This window comes from Polypterus senegalus, chromosome 7 (genome assembly GCF_016835505.1).
Source record: "Polypterus senegalus isolate Bchr_013 chromosome 7, ASM1683550v1, whole genome shotgun sequence".
Lineage (NCBI taxonomy): Eukaryota > Metazoa > Chordata > Cladistia > Polypteriformes > Polypteridae > Polypterus > Polypterus senegalus.
In genome coordinates this window covers 109,570,860-109,583,204 of record NC_053160.1, presented here as the reverse complement: position 1 = coordinate 109,583,204, position 12,345 = coordinate 109,570,860, and the positions used below count along the sequence as shown (strand labels likewise).

The 12,345-nt window shown below is 37.2% G+C and overlaps 1 protein-coding gene across 1 annotated transcript in view; it reads left to right on the top strand.

The window, feature by feature from the left end:
- Nucleotides 1–12,345, top strand: part of nol6 (nucleolar protein 6 (RNA-associated)) — a 309,483-nt gene that overhangs the window by 138,792 nt on the left and 158,346 nt on the right. The window contains exons 12-13 of the mRNA XM_039757964.1: nucleotides 8,817–8,939; nucleotides 9,061–9,209. Of these exons, the coding sequence (XP_039613898.1) occupies nucleotides 8,817–8,939; nucleotides 9,061–9,209 (272 nt within the window). The remainder of the gene's footprint in view (nucleotides 1–8,816; nucleotides 8,940–9,060; nucleotides 9,210–12,345) is intronic.

Sequence of the window (12,345 nt, the reverse complement as noted above, 5' to 3'; positions counted from 1 at the left end):
TCATGCTGAATGATGTTACAGGCAGCATAATGTTCTCCATGGCTTCTCCAGACCCTTTCACTTCTGTCATGTGCTCAGGGTGAACCTGCTCTCATCTGTAAAGCACAGGGCACCAGTGGTGCATCTGCCAATTCTGGTATTCTATGGCGAATGCCAATCGAGCTGCATGCTGCTGGGCAGTGAGCTTAGGGCCCATTAGAGGACATGGGGCCCTTGGGTCACCCTCAGGAAGTCTTTCTGGTTGTTTGGTCAGAGACATTCACACCAGTGGCCTGCTGGAGGTCATTTTGTAGGGCTCTGGCAGTGCTCATCCTGTTCCTCCTTGCCCAAAGGAGCAGATACTGGTCCTGCTGATGGGTTATGGACCTTCTATGGCCCTCTCCAGCTCTCCTAGAGTAACTGCTTGTCTCCTAGAATCTCCTCCATGCCCTTGAGACTGTGCAGGGAGACACAGCAAACCTTCTGGCAATGACACGTATTGATGTGCCATCCTGGAGAAGTTGGACTACCTGTGCAACCTCTGTAGGGTCCAGGTATTGCCTCATTCTACCAGTAGTGACACTGACTGTAGCCAAATGCAAAACTAGTAAAGAAACAGTCAGAAAAGATGAGGAGGGAAAAATGTCAGTGGCCTCCACCTGTTAAACCATTCCTGTTTTGGGGGTCATCTCATTGTTGCCCCTCTAGTGCATCTGTTGTTAATTTCATTAACACCACAGCAGCTGAAACTGATTAACAACCCCCTCTGCTACTTAACTGACCAGATTAATATCCCATAAGTTTCATTGACTTTATGCTATACTCTGATTAAAAAGTGTTCCTTTAATTCTTTTGAGCAGTATATATATGTATATATGTGTGTGTGTGTGTATATGTATGTATATATATCTATACATACTAGCTATGTAGGCGTCCTGTCTGGAGTCTGTTTCCGGCCTTGCACCCTATGTTGGCTGGGATTGGCTCCAGCAGACCCCCGCGACTTTGTAGTTAGGATGTAGCGGGTTGGATAATGGATGGATAAAGACTCACTAATGTGCTTGTCTTGCGGTGTTGTATGTATGTTATCATCCAGTTGACACTCAGAACCGGCCAACTGTATTTAAATTTGAAAAGCAACAGGGGCTCAGGAGTTCTGTTTTTTGCCTTAATTTTTGTTTGTGTCACAATAAAAAATATTTTTCATTTTCAAAGCAGTAGGCATGTTGTATAAAACAAATGGTGGTAATCTCCAAAAATTAATTGTAGTTCCTTAATACAACTACACAGGACAAACACTAAGGGGGATGAATACTTTCGCAAGGCACTGTACCTCCCACTTTCCATTTGCTGGACTGTTCTTACCAGTATTCTTGCTGTTTACCCTGATTCGGTGTCATCTGAGTCAACCATGTCTCTGTTAGACAAAAGATGTTGCAGTCCCGAATGTTTGTATTGTATATAAGCCTGTCATCTGCCAACAGTGTTGGGATATGTTACTTTTAAAATTAACAGTTACATTATTCATTAATTATGAAAAAAGTAAATATGTTCTATTGTTACTGATAATAAATTGTAATGCACTACAGATGTTGTTACTTTTGCATTTTTTTTTCTTTTGCATGAAAACTGCACATTACATTATATGAACCTACATTAAACTCACCAGGAACACATACATACTTATTTTATAATTCTTGTGTTTTCTTCATATGTTTAATCATTCATTTGCTAATGAAATGGACAGCATGAAGGGACTGGTGTACTCGCTAGGATGGAACAATGATCCTACCCAGCTGAGAGACTCCTGTAATGGAAGGATCTGTGGAAATGAGCTCTGCTGTTTATTTTCTTCCTCAATACTCTAGATCAGGGGTCCCCAACTCCGGTCTGCGGCCCACTACCGGGCCACTGCCATCTGACAGCCTGGCTGCGAGACTCACTCGGTGAAGGGCTTCAGCAAAAAGGCTGCCCCATTCACTTAGGACACTTTTCAGAGCGCTAGGCGGGCGGGGCTTTGCAGTGGTGCAGAGAGAGGAGAGAGAATGAGGTGAGAGATTATTACAACAAAGTATTTTTATGTTTCTGATAGTTTCCCCATATGACACAAGTCTATAGAAATCTCGTTACCATGAAGTATATTCAGCAGCAGATACTTTTCATTACAATGAAGTGACCTTGAAATGCTTGAATGGATCATCAACAGAGCAGTTAGTTCTGTGGTTGCAACTCAGTTATGTACATTTGCACAATGATCCCCAAACAGAAACATTGTAAAAAAATGTTCTTTCTTCGAACTTTCCTTGTACTGTTTTTTGCTGTTTTTGTTTTCTGTGGTTTTCAGTGATACCTTTTGCTTATTGATCGTCAACTTTTTTTAAAACATCCATCAGAATTTAACTCATTGTCACCCTTCTATAGAAACGGTAGACACGAAAAAACGATAACAGTGTTAATGTTTGTGATGTGCAATCTATTGGAATGAAACATGCAATGCATATGTCTTTGTTATATGCAAAAAAGAAGAAAAATCTCGGGTTGCAAACGTATGGGAACTGCTGCATTTGAAGACGCGAAAAAGACGTTTTTATGTGCTTCAGTGATGCTTATTCAAAAAACATTCCTATTAATGCGACACTAATTCAAGCAAATATTTGGTTTTTAAAATTTCTTGGGACCTCTGTCAACGGGACAACACTCTGTGAGCCTGCTGTTTCCCTGTCCCAGCAATGGACAAACAATCTTACACAGATGCTGCAGTTGCGCTTCGGGATTCACTTCACTGTCATGTTCCCATTGGGTGGGGGATCCCAAAATAGTTCAGAAACCTCACAATATGAAGAAGAAGAAGATTATTCGGCTTCTGATTGAGAACTGTGCTGCCCACAACATACTTCCATATTCAGATAATGTTTGCGTTGAATTCCTCCCACCCAATTGCACAGCAGTGCTTCAGCCATTGGGTTTGGGCATCATTCGCACCCTGAAAGTGTATTATCGCAAGGAAATGCTGAGAAAAATTCTCGTCAGCATAACTTGTAGGCAGGAGGAGATTAAAATTAACACGAAAGAAACTATTGAAGCTGCTTCCATTTCCAACGTCCTATCTTTGTGAGGCAGCATTTTCTGCAGTGACCGCAACCAAAACGAGATTACAGAGTAGACTGAACATAAACAACACACTTCGCGTGTCACTGTCTTCCATCGTCCCCAGATGGGATCTTCTGGTTGCAGGAAAAAAAGTTCAGGGCTCCCACTGATTCTGCGTTATGATAAGCTGTATAATTTCTATTATAATATTATAACTTAATAATAATAGAAATGTAATGTAAATTGTGTATAAAACTGCCCTATGAACCCGACCCTAAAAATCCTCCCACCCCACCACCGGTCCCTGGAAAAACTTGCTTCTAGTAGAGCGGTCTTTGGTGTCAAAAAGGTTGGGGACCACTGCTCTAGATGGCATCGTCCTTGGGTAAGGGTTTCCACATGGATGCCTGCAGGGCATGCTGGGACCGGTAGTCCCGTGGGGCAGTCCTGTTGGGTTTTGTGGAGGCCACCAGTTGGATCTGATGGTATTCATAATTCCTACTTTATAGGACTTACAAATGTCAGTTCTCCTGGCTCCAAGATACCCAACCTGACATCCATGAGCCTAGAATTGGGTGGATGTAGATAAATCTCATTGAGTAGGAGTGGTGGAAAATATAAGAGAAAGAAGATGAATTGTGTTGGTTTATGTTGTACAAGGTGTTTTGCTTACATACTGTAAACCTTTTGTTTATACTTGGACTTGTGTCTGTGAGATGGTGTCTGGGTATTAAGGTTGCTGCAATGTTGCCCTAGCGATCACACTGTGAAGTAAATAAACTCCATCTCCAAAGCAGGTCCCTTGCTATATTTAAAAGCCAATCTATATGCTGTAAGTTTCATGGCTTGTGATTTGTGTCCAATTGACACTCTCCATCTCTCCTGTAACAGCATTCCCACACTTTCCTGCCAAGTCAGCCTCATTTCCTTGGGTCTTCTCCCTGCAGGCTTTGCCCCTGGAGTCCGCTCATCTCATCCTTTTATCTTGAGTGACTACCCTTTTTGCTTTTGTTCTTCTCTGTTTATATTTTTTATAATCTGTAGTTGATTTCCTTTCAAAATATATCCACCACAATGTTGTCTTTATCTAAAACTTTCATTTGACTTCCTTGCCAAACCAGCTTGTCATCTTTTTTCTAGTTCCAAATTTTACCTTGCCACTTGAATGTTTCTAAAACAGTGCTTATTAAACTTCTTTTTTGTTCCCCAGCAACTCAATTTTGCATTCTCTTTGTCACCACAACACACATTTACTATAGACTTTCATCCAGGGGATCCATCTCCCTCGTGGAATTGCCACAGATTGACATCCACTGGTTCCCCTTGGAGTATCTCCGTCAATTACTATCTGGGGGGTTGGTTTTGATCTGGCAAGTGGCCATTCATTGCAAGGCTTTCTGCAAACTGTTTGTGACCCTTTCTCATTCAGTACTATAGTAATTCATGACTCTGCGTGACCCAAGTTCAAATATCACACAAACCAAAATGAGTCATGATCCATAGTTTTAAAAAGCAAAGTTCCAAGCGATTCTGTACCTCTTCTAGGTTATCAGTTTCACCGTTTCCCTCAGCTTCTTTAACCTTGTGCTCAACTATGCTTCTGCATTCTTCAGATTTCAGTAGACTTTCGCTTCCCAGTTTCAGGTTTTCTGTTTTTTCTCTTTTCTCTGCAGCAATCTTGACTTGTATCTGTTACACTTCCTAAAACATCCTTTATTCACTGTAATTTAGTCAGTAATAGATATGTAACTTTATGAGGAAAACTAATGTTGTCAATTCATTTGCAGTAGAAAATTGTAGTGCCAATTGTGTTCAGATTTTTATTACCCTATAATCAAATAATTTTCTGGAGATCATTTGGCCTGTTCCCCAATCAACCGTTCAGGTTGCCAATCAGGAAAATGTATCCATTTACATCATCCATCCATACTTAGCACATCTGAAAGAACCAATTCTTGATATGTATACTTTCAGACTTGTTTGGATCATAGACAGTAGCTCTCCCCCAGTCCTATATACTGTAAACCTAAATTTTTTCATTGATAGTTTTTCAGTCCTTTAGTTATTTTTTCATTCTCTTTGCCCACAAGACTTCTCGCATTGCATTTTGTAATTAGGATGGCCTGTTTTCCTTACCATGTTAGAATGTCACCATGAAGTAGATGGTCCAGTGTTTATATAAGGATTAGCCCATAGGCACCTACCTTAATGGGGTGACTGCCCTCCTAAAGTTGTAATGCTAAGTGTCCCACCTTTTTCAGCCTTATCAGTGGAGTTGGAGTACTGCAGAACCTGGGAGTCAAGCAGCTTGCTAACCTTGGGGAAATGGGGTATTCCATAATACGTGCTTATGAAACTGAGACTTAGTTTAATAAGACTTGCTTAAATAAGCCTTTTCTTGCAATTGAGATTCAAACATTTCCACGTACACAAAGTGTTTCAAGTTATTTAAAAAAATGTCTGAAAATTAGACCTAAACAAAGTTGACAAAATAAAAAAAACAAAAGTGGTTTTTGTAATTTTAGTTTTTATTTTCGCCACACCAGTTTTTGTGCATAATATTTATGCAGTTGAAATATTAGTTTAGAGAAGAGCATTGATTCATGTGCATCTACTCCTTTCTGGGGGTGTCAATGTGTGGATTTCATTAGTCATTTCATCCATAAGTCCTTCTTTCCTCTCTAGAACTGAGAGTGAATATCAAAGCCTCATGATTTGTCATTGACTTATTCTGTGCATTTCATTGGCCATTACTGAACATCATCCTGTTTGTTAGCTGCAGGGAGCTGTCACCAAACATCAAGGAAAAGCACTTAAACAAGCACTTGACATGCTACATGTTATTTTGGAAGATATAGCTAAGTAGTTTAAAAATTAGAGCCATGGAGTATTTGTCAAGATTGAATAACCACCCCCCCACCACCTGCTTCAAATTCAGGCAGTATTTATACTGGAAAAAATGTTGCCAAAGAAGGTGGGGATTTCAGCCTTATTTTGAACAGATATTTGTTTGCTGAAGGTACCATTGCAGTGACAAATTAAGCAGATATGTAGTATGCAATCATTTAGTTTTAATCAGGTTATTAGTAGTGATGTAGTGTGGTGTCGCAGAACAAGTTATTGTTACAAAGTCATGATAAACATCACAATGCTAATTGGTCCATCAGTAACATATATTTAAAATGTAACAGCATTGCAAAGTTTTTAACATGCGATCGGGAAGTCTTCAAGCTGTGCTTGGGAGTTCATTAGCTTACTTAATTCTGAATTATGCCTTCCCACTAAAGGTTTATAGTCAGTCACAACAGTATCAAAGTACCATTTCAGCTCTTTATTGTAATGAACTGTGGTGATGAATCTGTGTGCAACCAACTTTCTTTATCTAACAATCTCATGCTTAACATACGTCGATTATTGTCAGAGCATTCAAAATTTCTGATTCATTGCACACTGCAATCTTGTATATCTCACAAAACAGAACACAAAAAATTGCTTGAGTATGCATCTGTAAATGAGGCAACTATATCTGCAGTGTTGTGTGGGTCTGGCTGGGTTTGCTAGCTCTGAACTGAGCAGCAAATGATTAGCTGTTGAATTTTTGTTTACCACGCTTATTTTAACTTCATCCGTTGTTGTCTGGTAGAAATCTTGTAATCGATATTTAACCCACTTCCTATTGTCTAAATGACCTGAAACTTTGTACACTTACTCACTTTTGACGACAATAAATTGATCCATGATCATTAAGAAATGAAATTTTCATGTGAAGAATAGTTAAAGATTTCACCAATAGATGGTGCTAGTAACGGATGGAAATATTAAACGAAGTGTTAAAATATTGATTACAAAATTATAAATAAACCCAAGACGAAAAAGTTGAAAATATATATACAGTGTATAAAAAAAATACTTTTTAAAAACCACACTTATATTAAGTTAAAAAGTGTACTAAAAAGTAAAAAATAAGTCTCTAATACATCACTCGTAAAATAAAAGCGTGGGCGCTTTTCATCAGTCAATATTCAAAAAACACTTCTCAAAATCATAGCAAAAGCGCCTACACTTCTTTTACGAGTGATGTATGAGAGATGTATTTTTTACTTTTTAGTACAAATTTTAACTTAATATAAGCTTGGTTTTTAAAAAGTGTATGTATATATATATATATATATATATATATATATGCACAGTGGGTACGGAAAGTATTCAGACCCCCTTCAATTTTTCACTCTTTGTTATATTGCAGCCATTTGCTAAAATCATTTAAATTAAGTTTTTTTCCTCATTAATGTACACACAGCACCCCATATTGACAGACAAAAAAAAAATTTTTGAAATTGCTGCAGATTTATTAAAAAAGAAAAACTGAAAAATTGAAGGGGGTCTGAATACTTTCCGTACCTACTGTGTGTGTGTGTGTGTGTGTGTGTGTATATATGTATATGTGTGTGTGTATATATATATATATATGTATATATATATATATATATATATATATATATATATATATATATATATATATATATATATATATATATATATATATTTATATATATTTTCCTTGTTTTTCATAATTCAAAACTTTCTTTCTGGGCCTGCACCAAATTAACATTATTCTGGACAAAAATTTTTAATTACCTCTCAGACAGCCTTGGACTCACAATCCCTCCTAACCCATTAACAGCTGTGTTTGGGGTTCTTCCAGAGGGTCTTAAAGTGGAGAAGGACAAACAAATTGTGATTGCATTCACTACACTGTTGGCACGCAGACTTATTCTGATAAACTGGAAGAACCCAAACTCTCCTCTTTTAAGTCAGTGGGAAACTGATGTGTTATATTATTTAAAATTGGAAAAATCAAATACTCAGTTAGAGGATCTGTACAGACTTTTTTCAAAACATGGCAGGATCTAATCAGTAATATTTTAAAATAAGTTTATAAAGCACAGAGAATTTATTAATTTAGGTATTTTTACAAGCCTTAAATTTTACACCGTTTGGCTTGCTCTCTCTCAAGGGTGGGGATCGATCTGTTCTTAACATAATTCTTTTTGTAAAACTTGATTGCTATGTATTGATTGTAATAAAATTAATAAATAAAAATTAAAAAAAAAAAAAAACTTTCTTTCAAATATTTCAAAGCTAATTGACACAGACCCTTTGTGTAATGCCTGGGCCTTTGCCCCAATGGGAAGCCTTCACAATGTATTGCTTCAACTCATTGTAAATAAAGTTATTTTTTGTAGATCTATATTTGCCATTAATTGCCAAGGTTGTGCTGTCTTTCAGAATTTTTTTTACTGGTAGTGTAAAACCTGATCTGAACAATATGAGATTTCCTCAGATTTTCAGTTACAGGCATGCTATGGATTATCCTTTTAGAATTGTTGAAAGCAAACTGACTTTTTTTTTGCACTGAATCTAACCATAAACATCTTAATGAAAATTATTAGTAAGGGTACTAAACCATACTTGGCACTCTTTTTATAATAGGTGATCTTATTTTGCTGGCTGATCTTCAATTACAAGACTTTTTTTTGTCATTTTAATATCTCACTAATGAAAAAAGAATGTTGTGGACTATTATAAGAATAGTAACAAGGTTGAATGCAGTTAATTACTGGGGTGTGAAACTGAATCCATTCAATATGTTACTATGTGTACAGTATTTATGCATGTATACTGTATATGTGATGGCTATGAAGTAAGGTCATTTCTGATGTTTGTTTCTGTTTCTTTGCTTTTAGTGGTCAATCTATACAGATCCACCTCAACACAAAGATATGGGGCTGTTGTCCTTTGGTATGCTCTTGAACACAGAACATAGTACTAATATATTAGAGAAAGGTCCAGCTGCTGACAGTGTACAGGTTGGTTCTTCCTTGTGTGGTTCCTTTTCTATGGATTGTATTGGGTTTACTTTTTTCCTCTTGTAGCAATATATTGTATGTAATTTTTTTTTTATATAATTCATTTACTTTGTTCTCTTAGGCCACAGAATTTCGTAGGTTTTGGGGCAATAAAGCTGAGCTGCGTCGCTTCCAAGATGGCTCACTTTGTGAGGCTGTGATCTGGGATGGTGATTCTCTGTTTGAAAAACGCCTTATTACTGAGAAAATTGTCAAACACCTCTTGCAGCTGTAAGTTGAAAAAAATAAAACTGAGTACAGTAATCTGCTAAGATTCTACAGTAATGGAAACAAATAATATAAAGGTAGGATAGACTCAGCCATTCAATATGTGAGAGGAAAGCTGTGTCATTTTGCAGTACGTGGACTGCAGCAGACATGCACAAGAGTGTAGGGCTTCAGAAATGCTCAGTAGTATGCGTTACACTTAAACTTCTACTAGAACAGCAACAAGTTTCCATCTCAATCAATGAAGCAACAGTCTGTTTCCTCCTATAGAATTTAATTTATACACTGTTAGACTTTTATTGTGTTTAAAGTGTTTTTGTCTTGTAGTTTGTGAACGTGGCTTGTTTATAGATGTACATCCACACTGAAAATTCAGAGTATATTTTGGTATTAAAATATAAACAAATGAGTAATAAAAATATTAATTTTATTGTGCTTTTCAAGGCAGTCAATGGTACATTACAAGAAATAATCACTAGTTTGCAATAAAATCCTCCTGCATAAAAATTGGTGTACTTTATAGGTTTATGTGTGATTCAATTTCTGAAATTGGATTTTCTGTACCACAAACCATTTCCACAGGATAATTGATTCAGTGAAATAAGTGTTTGGGGGGTGTGGGGAGGGAAGATTTTTCACAGGACTTATCATTGTCAAGTAACTCCAGTAACCAGAAATACACATGGTAACACATTCACTGGCTTTACCTTAATTAACTATGACGTTACAAGCAGTATAATTCTCACGATCAACAGTACAAAGCAGAAATGATGCTTATGTTTTATAGATCCAGTCATCGCTGGAGGTGATGCTTTATTTAGGGCTCAAGTACAGATCACTGTCACACAGTGAAGGAGAGCACATTTTGTGTTTTACAGTAGAAGTCTTTCTGTTTAGTAGTATAAAGGTAGTATTAGTCTGTACTGCAGTCTTTCAAGCTTTTACCTGGTAATCCTGTCCTGTTAGGATAAATTAAGTCTCCTAAGCGTTAGTGATTAGTTAACTCCTTTTCTTTAGCAATTCAATGCATTACTTTTACATTTGATTTCCCCTGCTTGTGCACCTTGCCTACCTTAGTGAGGCTAGACTCGGTGTGCCACACAGGTCTTACATACTGTCTTTCAGTTTTGTAATTTGGCACAGTAATTCCCCCTGTAGCAGATTTTTGCTGCAAACACCCTAGGAAATGGACATTTTGCTACAAAGAGTAGAGGGTGAACCAATGCTGAGTGGAAGCAAACATAGTATAGAGATTATGCTAACATTTGGTTATAAGGGAAGCAATGAACAATGGTTTCCAGGGTGCACATAGTGTTCTGTACAAACATGTAATAAGTTATCAAGAATTTATTTTTAACGTTGATATAGTGAAAGATTTTTTTTTTTAAATAAAGAGGTATTTATTGTATCTTTCCATAGGATGCCACACTGAAGCAATTTGTCTTGGCATTATTTTTTAGTCATTTGGGAAATTCTTCCAGCTTGCTTTCAGGATTTCCCATAACATTATTTTTTGTTTGTGTGCTTTTTTGTTTTTATTCCCCCCTTCAAGTGGTTCTACATAGATTTAGTTATGGCAATCTAATACTCTAGGTTTTTCATCTGCTGGCTTCAAATGAAATCGTAGTTGTGTTAGGAGCCATTACAATGTTTTTTTGACAAGGTGTTGTTTCCCAAAGGTGCATCATGATAAATCAAAAATCTGTTTATTTTTCAGCAGTCATCATACTGTCGATTTTTTTTTTTTAACCAGATTCCATTCACTGTTGGCTGAAAAAACACTCATATTGTGACAAAGCCACCAGCACCCTTTACAGTGAGTTGCAGATAGACATCAGTGTATCATCTGTTTGTGAAATTGGCAGCTACTGGTTATTTTTCTTTTCTTTATGTTCTTTCACATACTGCATTCTACTCTGTTACCTTTCTGCAAGAATTACTTCTTAGCTGAAATATGCCCTACAAGACTATTTTTTTTAAACTTCTTCTAATGAAGAGCTTTGGTGATTCTTCCAGATGCTGAGTGAGTGTTTCACTGGATTTTCTTCTGTCCCTCATGAAAGTAATTTCATCTACAGCCCTTGCACTTTTGAATTCCTTATCTTCTTAAAATGTTGATAACGTTAACACATATTTTGAAAATTCACATTGGTGTGCTATTCCTCACTTTTAACCCTTGTTGATGTAATTGCATTTCATGTCTGTCGAATACTGCCATTTTTAACTTTCTCTTCTGTTTTGTGGTTACAAACCAATATATCTGTTTATTTGCACCACTAACATATGACACATCTCTTTCAGCTAATCATGGCTTCATTAATTTCAATCAAGTGTAATGCTTTTAGAATTTATGAACAACATTGCATGTCCTTTAGGCCAGGTTTATACTTCACGTGACGCATGCTCCAGCTGACGCTCCTGCTATGCAAGTGTTGTACTGTTCATACTAGCACGCATACTTTACGTAAATCTGGAGGAATCCAGCAGGTGGCAGTGCGAGATACCATCACGGTGAGAACAGGTTCAGCTTCGCTGTGTTGTGAATTGCCTGGAACACCCATTAAATTCCGATGACACATTACTGCAATATATCTGAAAAGGATTCCAGCAAGCATTGGGCACAAAGCAGAAACAATCCCTGGACAGGGCATCAGCTCATCGCAAGGTGAATACAAGCACTCACATGCACTGGCATCATTTTATTGTCACCAAGTCTGCATATCTTTGAAAGGAAACAGGAGCACACTGTGGAAACCCAGCAGGAAATCATGCAAACTCTAGGCAGGGGATACCAGCGACATGACTCCCTGCGAGACAGCAGTGCTACCACTCCGCCACCGTGTCACCCCTATGTGTGTAATTATTAACAGTATTCATTATTTAAATGAAATTAATGATTTATATGTAAAATGTAACATGCATACTTTAATGCATTTCATCATGAAAGTGATATCAAGTATAAATCTAAGGATTCTAAATGTGCAGAGTTAGAATATCATATATTTAATGTGTTTTGTGTGGTGATCTATTGCTGTTTGCCGCTGCTGTCAGGTCAGGAGGAAGCCCCAGAAAAAAAAGAAGGCACAAAAGATTGTATGTGAGACTTTTGAAATGTATCATGTCATTACAATCGGGAATA